Source organism: Schistocerca piceifrons, chromosome 1 (genome assembly GCF_021461385.2).
Source record: "Schistocerca piceifrons isolate TAMUIC-IGC-003096 chromosome 1, iqSchPice1.1, whole genome shotgun sequence".
NCBI classification, from domain to species: Eukaryota; Metazoa; Arthropoda; class Insecta; order Orthoptera; family Acrididae; genus Schistocerca; species Schistocerca piceifrons.
The window spans coordinates 1,137,366,693-1,137,380,521 of NC_060138.1; the positions used below are offsets into that span (position 1 = coordinate 1,137,366,693).

At 39.8% G+C, this 13,829-nt stretch overlaps 1 protein-coding gene across 1 annotated transcript in view; it reads left to right on the forward strand.

The window, feature by feature from the left end:
- LOC124800592 (spermatogenesis-associated protein 5-like protein 1) overlaps positions 1 to 13,829 on the forward strand; it is an 85,427-nt gene that overhangs the window by 26,950 nt on the left and 44,648 nt on the right. The window contains 1 exon segment of the mRNA XM_047263007.1: positions 4,908 to 5,122. Within this exon segment, the coding sequence (XP_047118963.1) occupies positions 4,908 to 5,122 (215 nt within the window).

A 13,829-nucleotide genomic window follows, 5' to 3' on the forward strand; every position in this document is an offset into this window, starting at 1 on the left:
GGGGTCGCTATGATTTTGCATTTGGTGCATATTTTGTAATATGTTGTTGTGTATGAAATTTAGTTAACATATTGAATTTTTCTTTGAAGCTGGGTGGAGGTCTCTGTCATCAGTCTCGAGAAAATTGATATGATGTAGCACACTCATTTATGACTGTGCGTACCAGCGATAAAGCCAGAATGAAATACTCACAACATTCCTCATATTTCATGAATGGTTTGAGATATCGAAATGAGATTTTGGCCAATGATAGCACACAAAGAGCAGAGTGTTTTTCCATATGGTTTTTATGCAAAACTCCATTATTTGCCATGATATTCCACACACTGCATACTTTCTCCATGAAAGAATGTAATTTTTAGGAGCTATTGATTGCTGGTGAAACGAGAAATGCTATGGGTTTGGAACAACATAAGTGAAGATGTTTATTTTTTGTATCAAGAATGTGCTTTTCCATAACCTGTTGACCTATTTACATCAGTTCCTCAAATAATAAACTTCATAAACCATTGTTTAAGAATTCTTTTGCAGTTGTGTCTGCAACATGTTAGTGAGGTGACTTTGTGTAAACTCCGCCGTGTTTTGGCGAAAGAAGCCAATTATAACATGGCAACAAGAGAAATCATTCACTGTGCTTCTCTGAAAGTTACAAATGGTTAAAGGCACGCAAAGATAAATTGCCGCTTTTGTTGCATTTTCTGTGGGACTGGTTTTAGATACTGACCAAAGCAGAGATGACAGTAGATCTTCTTGAATGACCACGGTGCAAGTGTGGACGGAGAAGGAACTCCACTTAATATTTATAAAAAATGTTAATGTTGGCTTCAGTTTAGAATGGCACTTCCCAAACAGCACTCACCATTTCCCTTGCAGCGCCTGCCTGTAACCCCCGTCACTATTGCTCTCGCCACGAGTGCTCTGCCGATTGCACATCTACTGTCCACGTTATTTTGTGCACTCTTTAACCTATCCTTTCTGAAAACTTTCAGGTCCTTTTGTCAAAATTTTTGGTTGAGCCTCTCCCTGCCTTTAGCCAGCTGTAGGTACCCATAATGATTTAATGTCCAGTGGTTTCTGTCAGCACTTCGAGCTCTGGTTCTTTCCCAACATAGCTACAACAATTTATGACTACAATACTGATTGTTGCTATGTCTACTCTCATTCTGTGTTTGTCCTGCAGCCTAGGGGACTGAGGCTGAGACCGCCTAACCTAAAACAACTGCCCAACCCATTCCACAAAGCCCTTGCTACCTTTGTAGCCAACTCCTTTATGTAGTGGATGCCTTACCTCTTAAAATGAACCCGAAACCTTACCAACCTATAGCACAAGTTGAGGTATCTGCAGCCTACAGTTGCAGGATCATCTGAGCCTCTGATTCAGGCCCTCCACTCAGCTCTGTACCGAGGGTTCACCAATGGTACTATCGGCAACACTACTGATGGTGAACTGTGTATTTATCTTGCAAGCAAGACTAGCAGTCATTACCAATTCAGATAGCCATCCAAAACTGGGGAGAATCTTATCCGGTTCAAAGAGGAACACACCATTAGTTCCAGCATGAGTGACCACTTGAAGTTGGCTGCAACCTGTGCTTTTCAAGGTGTCCAGAAGCAATCGTTCCATATCTGGAATGACGTGTGCCATTATGCACACAGTGAACACTGAATTTCTTTCCCCTCTTTGTAGCCATGTATCTAAGGGGTCCTGTCATGCATGAAACATTGGAGCTCTGAACTATCAGCAGTCCCACGCTCTATGGGTGCCAAGATCTTGTGGGTTGAGAGGGTTCCTATGAAACAGGGTAAGCAACTTCATCTGCCTCAGGATGTGTGTTAGCCACTGATAACACCTGAAATCCGTTTTTCAGAAAAACTGGGAAGGCCATTCAATTGTGTTCTCCCCCTCCAGCCCTGAAGGTATTTTGCTGCTTTACACTCACCCATGGGTGGGGGTGCCACCACAGTAGAGGCAGTAACAGAGACAGTCACAGTAGTGGACTGATCGGGGGGAAATGTGGAACGTACTGGAAATATCTCGGATTGCCTTGTTTGGTCCCCTGAGTGACACCATTTGCAACAGCCTCAACGTGTGAGACCGTAGCCAGCACTGACTGGAGGTTTGAGTGAAAGGCCACCAACTTGGCTCATATCTGAACGCAGCAATCAGAGTCCTTATCCACACTAAAGATGGTGGAAAAATACGCTAGACCAGGGGGGTCAGACTTTATCTACTTCTAGCTTTTGTACCTTTGTTAGTTGTAAAATTTTCTAACTGCCAACCAGATCTACAGTAATGATGACTTATAAATTAGGAAGTAACTTTACTTCATAAAATCTATAAAGCAGAGTTACAGCTAGTTAAACTTATAATTTATAATTATTTAACAATTACTTTGTCAAAATTTTATGAAAAACATAATGAATTTTTTTTAAAATCCCTAACACCTACTGTGAAAGCTGGAACACCCGCTAGTGGTTGGTATGGAACAGGTTGACTACCAGTACAGTAGACAGTAATTAAAATGTGGAACTGTGGCTGCTAGAAGCGCAAGTGCGCGCGCCACACACACACACACACACACACACACACACACACACACACACACAAGATATTTAAGAATTTAAGCTAAGATACACACAGTGAGTCAAAATAATTCACCTCTTGTCAGAAGCTTGTTACAACTCAAACTAAACTCTGTACAGTGATATGCTGCTGCAGAAATGGAAGCTGCCACCCAATTTATTTTTGCACCTCTTTTCAAAACACTGATTTATTTTTGTTAGCAGAACTTCTTAACTATCTTTCAGCTTAGCTTTAGTACAAGGTTCTCCATAGAAAAAGATATACATGACTATACAAATGAATACGTGGAAGAGCTAAACAAGAAAAATTATCCTGTTAGTATATTAAGTGGCTTTGATAAGACTCTCATGCACTATAAAGTTGGAGTAAGACTTCCATTCTTTTGCACTGATGGAGTTGTACACTACATTTATGGACTGCACCACAGGAATAAAATTGAATCCAGAATGGGGATATACAAAATGAGATGTCGCACAGGGTTTGCTATTGGTTCTGCTCCTATTGTCAACTGGGTATGTCATTTTAATGGGTGTTAAACTGTAATGTTTCACAATTGCATGATTGTAATAGTCTTATGTCCAAATATAGCTAACTGTTTGAATGCCTATCTGAATAGTATTGTTCTGTTTTTGCCGTCAGAATTAACTCTCATTGTGTTGAATAATTTTACATGTTTTTCACTTCCTGTTGTTCTATGTTCTGGAGAAATCAACTAAATATTGTGGAATGCGAATAACCACACTCCTTGCAGAAGCTTCTTGAAATTCCTTCGAATCCTGCACTCATCTCTCAGTACATTTATTCCTTAATTCTATTTGTTGTAAAAAGATAAAAATCGGTTTCAATTGGAGTGTGATTCTTTAACAAGCACAATAAAATATGCAAAAATACTTTTCAAGTTAACTTCGCCTCTTAATCTAGGTTTTTTTGTGCTGTTCTATATGTTCTGCATATGGCTCAAAGCTTCCATCAGAACTGAAGTAGGCTATTAAGAATCTCTACTAATTTAAAGAATATTAAACATTTCTTATGATTAACTCATACAAATTATTTGATTAGAATTTAATAGAGGGTAACATTCCACGTGGGAAAAATATATCTAAAAACAAAGATGATGTAACTTACCAAACGAAAGCGTTGGCATGTTGATAGACACACAAACAAACACAAACACAAAATTCAAGCTTTCGCAATCAATGGTTGCTTCATCAGGAAAGAGGGAAGGAGAGGGAAAGGCGAAAGGATGTGGGTTTTAAGGGAGAGAGTAAGGAGTCATTCCAATACCGGGAGCGGAAAGACTTACCTTAGGGGGAGAAAAGGACAGGTATACACTCATGCGCACACACACACATATCCATCCACACATATACAGACACAAGCAGACATTTGTAAAGGCAAAGAGTTTGGGCAGAGATGTCATTCGAGGCGGAAGTACAGAGGCAAAGATGTTGTTGAATGACAGGTGAGGTATGAGCGGCAGCAACTTTAAATTAGCGGAGGTTGAGGCCTGGTGGGTAACGGGAAGAGAGGATATACTGAAGGGCAAGTTCCCATCTCCGGAGTTCTGACAGGTTGGTGTTAGTGGGAAGTATCCAGATAACCCGGACGGTGTAACACTGTGTCAAGATGTGCTGGCTGTGCACCAAGTTATGTTTAGCCACAGGGTGATCCTCATTACCAAAAAACTCTGTCTGCATGTGTCCATTCATGCGAATGGACAGTTTGTTGCTGGTCATTCCCACATAGAAAGCTTCACAGTGTAGGCAGGTCAGTTGGTAAATCACGTGGGTGCTTTCAGATGTGGCTCTGCCTTTGATCGTGTACACCTTCCGGGTTACAGGCCTGGAGTAGGTGGTGGTGGGAGGGTGCATGGGACAGGTTTTACACTGGGGGCGGTTACAAGGGTAGGAGCCAGAGGGTAGGGAAGGTGGTTTGGGGATTTCATAGGGATGAACCAAGAGGTTACGAAGGTTAGGTGGACAGCGGAAAGACACTCTTGGTGGAGTGGAGAGGATTTCATGAAGGATGGATCTCATTTCATTATGTAGATTCAAGACAGAAGATGCATATTGCTTGCGGAATTTGCACTCAAGAGATGTGCAACTGATAAGAAACCTGCGCTAATTTTCAAGTCACACTTCTTAATAAAATTATATATTTTTCATATCTCCTTTCATTCCATATGTAGAGATTGTAATTAATAACTGTGCACTGCTGTCATTAATATTATTGGCTTTCTTTAATGCACCCAATCATTTGTGAAATGTAAATGCTGTAATTGTTTATTCCAAGACTGGCTGAAGTTAAGAAGCTGTAATCCTAGGTGTCTGCGTGCTGGTGTTGGAAGCCATCGATATCCTGTTTGGAAGATCACAGGAACACTCTGAAAGTGCAAGTGTCATGAGAAGAGTAGCGGGAGAACTTGCTCTTCTCCTGGAACGTGCCGACAGTGTTCCAGGGTTGGTGGTCGTTGCTACAGTGACACGCCCTGGTGATCTGGATCCTGCTCTGAGGCGACCAGGCCGGTTGTCCACTGAGGTGAGTGTCCTGTGAGCCCAGAGATAATATATGTCTCAAATATTATTTCCTGTAGCAGTATTGAGAGCCCCATTAGCATTAAATGTCCATGAATATGTCCAAGGTGTAGTGATGTGTAGGGAGACAGACAGTAGTCAGGTAAACGTTTATTTTCTATGTTTGTTTGTATTAAATTCACTATGCAGTAAAACAGAGAGATTCCTACGTGCCTAGCTAACCTACAGCTGATTTCTTTTACACTGAGTGCAAATCTGAGCTTTTAGATTAACTTGTTGCAGCAATTCTTTTTTATGCTTCTCCCAGCCCCATCCTTAGAAGTAGCTTGGTGGCTTCTGCTGACACTGTAAAATGTGTTTATTCTATCAGAGTCACAATGTATGTTGCATGATTATTGCTAGTGATAACAGCATATCTGAAACATTCAGACTTCAAGGAAGTAATTATTACTTTGTGCCGCCAGCAGAAACTACCTTGCTACTTACAAACTGTGGGTACACGACAGTGCTACAAATGAGTTGCTGCAGAATCATGAGACTTCATTTCCATTTCATTAGGTTAACATAATTATTAGGATTAGTTGTCAGTGTGTAGAAATTTGTATTCCATGGCAAAAGTAGATTTGCTAAGATATTAGATGTTTCCAAGAAAGGCTGGAATGCCTAGCCCATTGTTAAGTTTGGAAGTAGACATGCTACATAAATATTTTTCTGAGTGATTACTTGGTGAATCAGCACTATAAAAAATTCTATAATTAACTTTTGTTGCTAGGATAATTTATTAGTGTTTTATGCTTCTTGTGTTTTTACATTGAAATCAATAAAATTTCAAGTTGTGATGCTCATCATAATTAAAAGAAATTGAACAATGGAAAATCCAGGATGGACTCAGCATCTCCTTAAAAGAAATTGAGTTAGTTATCAGCAAACTGGTACTGTACTGATAGGCACACATTAACATATATATATTTCAGGGTGTACCAGGTGTACCGGTATGAAATGAGCGTTTTTTTTTTTTTTTTTTTGTGAAAATGAAACACTAATTTTGCATTGAAAAGTAAAAACATTATATTCAAAGTACTGATTATTGCTTACTATACATTTTGACCACCTTTCTGGAAATTTGTGGACACCACGCCAATAGAAATGTTCGTCTTTTGAAGCAAACAAATGAGACACCCAATTTTCGACTTCTTCGTAGCAATCGAAGTGTTCCTCAGCCAATGTTGTCTCCTTGATGAAAATAAATGGTAGTCGGAAGGGGTCAAGTCTGGTGAACACGGTGGGTGGGGTAGCAGCTCCCAGCCAAGTGTTTTGATTGTATCCTGAACCAGTTTTGCCTTGTGTGCAGGTGCATTGTTGTGTAAAAAAGTTACTTTGCCATGTCTTCTGGCCCATTCTGGTCTTTTTTCGATCAATGCATAGTTCAAATAGATCATTTGTTGTCTGTAGCGATTATTATTCACAGTTTCATCGGGTTTTAGAAGCTCATGATACACCGCACCTTTCTGATCCCACCAAACACAGAGCATTGTCTTCTTGCCAAATCGACCTGGTTTTGCAGTCGATGTTGATGGTTGTCTCGGATCAACCCATGATTTTTCCTGTTTAGGATTCTTAAAATAAATCCATTTTCATTGCCAGTAACAATTCGACGCAAAGTTGATTTTCTTTCATGTCTTTGAAGCAAAATTTGACAAATGGTTTTTTGTTTTTCCATCTGTCTTTCATTCAATTCATTGTTGTTGTTGTGGTCTTCAGTCCTGAGACTGGTTTGATGCAGCTCTCCATGCTACTCTATCCTGTGCAAGCTTCTTCATCTCCCAGTACCTACTGCAACCTACATCCTTCTGAATCTGCTTAGTGTATTCATCTCTTGGTCTCTCCCTCTACGATTTTTACTCTCCACGCTGCCCTCCAACACTAAATTGGTGATCCCTTGATGCCTCAGAACATATCCTACCAACCGATCCCTTCTTCTGGTCAAGTTGTGCCACAAACTTCTCTTCTCTCCAATCCTATTCAATACTTCCTCATTAGTTATGTGATCTACACATCTAATCTTCAGCATTCTTCTGTAGCACCACATTTCAAAAGCTTCTATTCTCTTCTTGTCCAAACTATTTATCATCCGTGTTTCACTTCCATACATGGCTACACTCCATACAAATACTTTCAGAAATGACTTCCTGTCATTAAATCAATACTGGATGTTAACAAATTTCTCTTCTTCAGAAACGCTTTCCTTGCCATTGCAAGTCTACATTTTATATCCTCTCTACATCAACCATCATCAGTTATTTTGCTCCCCAAATAGCAAAACTCCTTTACTACTTTAAGTATCTCATTTACTAATCTAATTCCCTCAGCATCACCCGACTTAATTCGACTACATTCCGTTATCCTCGTTTTGCTTTTGTTGATGTTCATCTTATATCCTCCTTTCAAGACACTGTCCATTCCATTCAACTGCTCTTCCAAGTCCTTTGCTGTCTCTGACAGAATTACAATGTCATCGGCAAACCTCAAAGTTTTTATTTCTTCTCCATGGATTTTAATACCTACTCCGAACTTTTCTTTTGTTTCCTTTACTGCTTGCTCAATATACAGATTGAATAACATCGGGGAGAGGCTACAACCCTGTCTTACTCCCTTCCCAACCACTGCTTCCCTTTCATGTCCCTCGACTCTTATAACTGCCATCTGGTTTCTGTACAAATTGTAAATAGCCTTTCGCTCCCTGTATTTTACCCCTGCCACCTTTAGAATTTGAAAGAGAGTATTCCAGTCAACATTGTCAAAAGCTTTCTCTAAGTCTACAAATGCTAAAAACATAGGTTTGCCTTTCCTTAATCTTTCTTCTAAGATAAGTCGTAAGGTCAGTATTGCCTCACGTGTTTCTACGGAATCCAAACTGATCTTCCCCGAGGTTGGCTTCTACTAGTTTTTCCATTCGTCTGTAAAGAATTCGTGTTAGTATTTTGCAGCTGTGACTTATTAAACTGATAGTTTGGTAATTTTCACATCTGTCAACACCTGCTTTCTTTGGGATTGGAATTATTATATTCTTCTTGAAGTCTGAGGGTATTTCACCTGTTTCATACATCTTGCTCACCAGATGGTAGAGTTTTGTCAGGACTGGCTCTCCCAAGGCCGTCAGTAGTTCCAATGGAATGTTATCTACTCCGGGGGCCTTTTTTCGACTCGGGTCTTTCAGTGTTCTGTCAAACTCATCACGCAGTATCGTATCTCCCATTTCATCTTCATCTACATCCTCTTCCATTTCCATAATATTGTCCTCAAGTACATCGCCCTTGTATAGACCCTCTATATACTCCTTCCACCTTTCTGCTTTCCCTTCTTTGCTTAGAACTGGGTTTCCATCTGTGCTCTTGATATTCATACAAGTCGTTCTCTTATCTCCAAAGGTCTCTTTAATTTTCCTGTAGGCAGTATCTATCTTACCCCTAGTGAGACAAGCCTCCACATCCTTACATTTGTCCTCTAGCCATCCCTGCTTAGCCATTTTGCACTTCCTGTCGATCTCATTTTTGAGATGTTTGTATTCCTTTTTGCCTGCTTCATTTACTGCATTTTTATATTTTCTCCTTTCATCAATTAAATTCAATATTTCTTCTGTTACCCAAGGATTTCTACTAGCCCTCGTCTTTTTACCTACTTGATCCTCTGCTGCCTTCACTACTTCATCCCTCAAAGCTACCCATTCTTCTTCTACTGTATTTCTTTCCCCCATTCCTGTCAATTGTTCCCTTAGGCTCTCCCTGAAACTCTGTACAACCTCTGGTTCTTTCAGTTTATCCAGGTCCCATCTCCTTAAATTCCCACCTTTTTGCAGTTTCTTCAGTTTTAATCTACAGGTCATAACCAATGGATTGTGGTCAGAGTCCACATCTGCCCCTGGATATGTCTTACAATTTAAAACCTGGTTCCTAAATCTCTGTCTTACCATTATATAATCTATCTGATACCTTTTAGTATCTCCAGGGTTCTTCCATGTATACAACCTTCTTTCATGATTCTTAAACCAAGTGTTAGCTATGATTATGTTGTGCTCTGTGCAAAATTCTACCAGGCGGCTTCCTCTTTCATTTCTTAGCCCCAATCCATATTCAATTCATGTGGCACCCATTTTCCACACTTTTGGATCTTTCCCATAGCTTTCAAATGGCCAGAAATTGTTTGTTGTGCAACATTTAGCATTGCTGCCATTTGCTTCTGACTCAAAGTATCATCTTCATCCAATATTGCCTGCAATTCGACGTCTTCGAACTTTTGTGGTGGTCTTCTACGTTCTTCATTTCTTACATCAAAATCTTTATTTCTGAACCGTTGAAACCATCTTTTGCATATTGCTTCTGATAGAGCATGATCACCATATGCCTCGACAAGCATTCGATGCGACTCTGCAGCACTTTTTTTCAAATGAAAACAAAAAATTAACGCTTTCCACAAATCGTCACTTTCTGGTGCAAAATTTGACATTGTTAACATGATAAGGATTGAAGAAATGTGTACTGTCTTGCTTTTCTCTTGTCTTTACTCGTTTTAGGTATCCTATATTTAATTTTATGTCACACAAAACAGCAAGTTTTTAGCTAATAGGCAGTAAAGACTACAAATTTTCTGAAGAGTTCTTGTTCTGCTGGTTGCAAGTAATCCCATCCAGTATTAATTGTGAGAATTTTCTTAAGAGGTGCAGGGTGTCATGCCGGCCGACTGGGAGCAGGAGAGGCACCACAGGTCATTTTCATTTCCACTGGCCTGAATATAGTTTGATGGCACCCATTACAAAATATTACACGTTTGAATTCCACAGAGCGAAATACAGAGATGTGCGATGGAAGAATATTGTGTGAAAAGGTGTTGCACTGCACTTTGGCACACTTAAGACCAAATAACATGTCTTACATTCCCTCGAACATCAATCTTTTATGTATCAGACTCTTCAGAAAGATGTACAGTACAAAATGAAGATATTTTTGAAAAGTTGATTTTTTAAATTTTTGGTGCCCTACCTCAAACGCTCATGGGAGGGGGAACGCTATTATCTAATATTGCTCTGGTTCGGAAATATCGTAGATCCAGACCTGATGCACAGAGCAGTCTGAGTTGTAGTGGGGAGGTGGCAGTCTCCACGTGACCCATGTTTACGTTAAGTGGTTTTGCTGTTTCCTCATCATTTATTGCTCTCATGTCAAATGAAAACAAAACAGATTTCTTGTGGCTGGGAGCTATCAAGTGAATTAAAATACATGCACACAATTACGGAATGCTAAAACATGTTATTAGTTTCAGATTTTATTTTGTTTCCATCTTTCTGACAGTCAAGCTTTAATCGCCTTGCAGAACAATGAAGTTATTTCTGTTAGTTTGTTAAAGAAATTTGACTTTTATTAATCTTTTCTGCTGAGGTAGTCAATTTATTTGAAACAAAGTGTTTAATTCCACACTATTGGCTAGCTTCAACTGTTCGCTGCATTTCAAGTTCACGTTTTCATCTTCTAGCACGTATGGCATTGTGCCATAATTAAGAACCAAACACGAGATAATACAGTACCGGTACTCAAAGAAAATTTACATCTGAATCTGGACATAGGAATGTGCACTTTAAGCTGAATTATGCATTTTAGTATGGTTCACAAAATTCCCACGGTCTTGGAGTATCCTCTAATATTTTGTATCTTTTATGACATAATGTAAGATCATTTAATGTTTTATACGTACGAACATACGGGCTTCCTACGGCATCACAGCTGCGCAAGCACAGTGATGCCTGTTATCTAACGCTCTCTGGCAACTGCTAAAACGAATATTGCGAATGGTTTTTTGAAAAGCGTTACTTTCAAAGTAAATTTCCTTTTACGCAAGATTAACTCTGTGCGCGAATGTCCGCTGAATTTCTTAAATCACAGAGCATTTGACTCTCATTCAAAAATCAGATCTTTGAGGACAACCATTTACAATATTTTTGAGCACAGAAGATCAGACATTTACTGGCACGTTTGTGTGATGTATCTTAAAGTGTAACACACACAAAAAAGATCAACATTATGTGTGAAAGCTTAGCTTTTCTTGTAGCTTATTAATCTTCAAGACCAATATTAAACATGAAAGCTTTTCTTTTCTTGTAGCAACACTATGTCTATTAAATTAAACCATAACGTTTTCCTATTTGTGTGTTCGCACTACTTAACAGTGATGTTGCTATTGGCTGACTACATCAAGTGTCCTATGCTCTGAGTACCCGCTGTCATCGGCTGGCGAGATTGCTGGACGTGACCTACAACTGGCTTACAAAAGCACATCGCAATCTCAATTTCAATCCTTTGGAAAATAACATGCGGTGTTTGCTGGAATTCGAATTTATACTTTCATAATATGGAAATATGCAGTGTACATGTTGCTGCACTCCAGACATCTTTCCAAAATGTGTTTTTTCCCCTGAGTTTCGTTTTCTAAAGTGCTGAGAAGTTCTACGCCGATGTATGAAATTACAACCATTGAAAGGATTGATAAGTTTTACAGTTCATAGGAAAAGTGTACTGTTACTTAACAGGGAAAAAGTGTTTTTTTTTCCTCCGAGAGAGAGTGTATTTTTAACCGTGCCATAGGTGGCACCCATTGATGACGCACATCATTGCATTAAAATGTCTCTGTGCCCAGGTCTGCCACCTAATAAAGTGGCAGAGTGAGAATGCTGGGAGTGGTACATTTCAACCATCAGACCACGTACCTCTCCTTTGGGCAGGTTTGAGCAAAGATCATACATCTTCTGACATTCGCCTGCTTTATTTCTTCGTTGATAGTCCTCAGTGTTGACGTACTGCATTGTTATACTAGCTGAAAAATGGGGGCTGGAAATTCAACACTGACTTCTGTGAATGATTTAGCTGACAGTTGTACAGTTGAGTTTCGCAGTTCTTTACTTTCACTGTTCACAACCCCCCCCCCCCCCCCCCCCCTCCCCCCTCCCCCCAATATTACACGGTTATATGGCCAGTTCACTATTGGTAAATGTTAAGCCTCATTAATTGGTTGGAGGCAAACACCAGCATACTGCTACAGTAGTTTGCTGTTGAACATCTATGAGCAGTGAATACCTAACCACACAGTTCAGTTTTTTCAGAATAATACAGAACGTTTGTCACTATTTCTCAAATAAATTGAACAGACACTGTCATTGTTTTAACACACGACCTATTGGTGTTACACTTATGCCACTGTTAAGTTAATGCATTATTGTTACGCTTACACAGACTTCCCGTCTGAAAATTGGCTATGGACTGATTGTCTCGGGACGAAAAATTGGGTCGTTATATATACTCACAATAATAGGTACTGAAACTATACATTGTTCAACGTTTAATTTACAGAAATTACAGTTAAAACATAACTCATTTAACTAACTGAATCCATTAAATTTCTTCAATTTAACAGTTTCTTCTACCACAAAGGTAGGCAGAATTATTTGTTTAAATAATGAAATTAACAGATATAGGTATGCAAACAATGCTTTTGACAAATCTGGTAATTATTTTGGAAATAATTAAGGGCTGGCTTTGATGATGTGTTTTCGAGTAGAGCCATATAAATACTTTAAGAACCCTAGTTGTTCTTCCAAATGCTTAAAATTAGTACACAATTTAGATCTGGTACTATATTTCTTAAGACTGAGAGCTAGCCTCCTCTCCCCCCCCCCCCCTCCCACCCCCCACCCCCCCTTTTTTGTTTGTGAATGCAGATTATGCTCGTGTATGTTAATGATAGTCAAAAATGAATTTAAGGAGGCAGAGGGCAAAACAAGAGAGGAAGTAAAGAGATCCCAGCTTGCTTCGTCACAGTCTCTATTGATAACCAGACACATACGGGTAATCCTGGTATTACCTTGAATGACGCTGTCTGTACCATCGCCAAACAATTTGCTGTGCATTATGCTCAAGCTTCTGCATGTGAGAATTATCAACCCGCCTTTCATGTCCTAAAACAGCAGTTGGAGTGAAAGCAATTACCTTTTACTACACACTGCCTGGAACCACATTCCCCATTCAGCAAATGGGAATTTGTCGGTGTCCTATCTCACTGCTCTGTCACAGCACCAGGACCAGACTGCATCCACAAGCATATTCTCAAATACCTATCAGTGTATTAATGGCATCACGCCCTTGCCATCTTCAACCGCATGCGGAGTGAGGTTGTGTTTCCTTTGCAATGACAATAAAGCATCATCATCCCAGTAATGAAACCGGGTAAGCACCCTCTAGAGATGGACAGTTGTCATGCAATTAGTCTCACCAATGTTCTCAGTAAGTTGCTTGAACGTATGGTGACCCAGCAGCTGTGTTGGCTCCTTGAGTCTCGGAGTCTTCTGGCTCGGTCGTAGGGTGGGTTTTGCCAAGGCCTTTCCACTACTGTTAATTTGATTTTCCTGGAGCCTGCCATCCAAACAGCGTTTGTCTGACATCAACACCTTATACACATCTTCTTCAAAGTGCAAAAGGCACATGACACCACATGGAGACACCACATGCTCGCTTCCTTACACAAGTGGAGTCTCTGGGCTCTGTTCCTGATTTTTGTGCACAACTTCTTGTCTCACTGTACTTTCTGGGTTCAAGTTGGTGCAGTTTTCCCTATATCCAAGAGGATGGGGTTTTGCAGTGCTCTGTACTGAGTGTCCCTCTCTTTCTAGG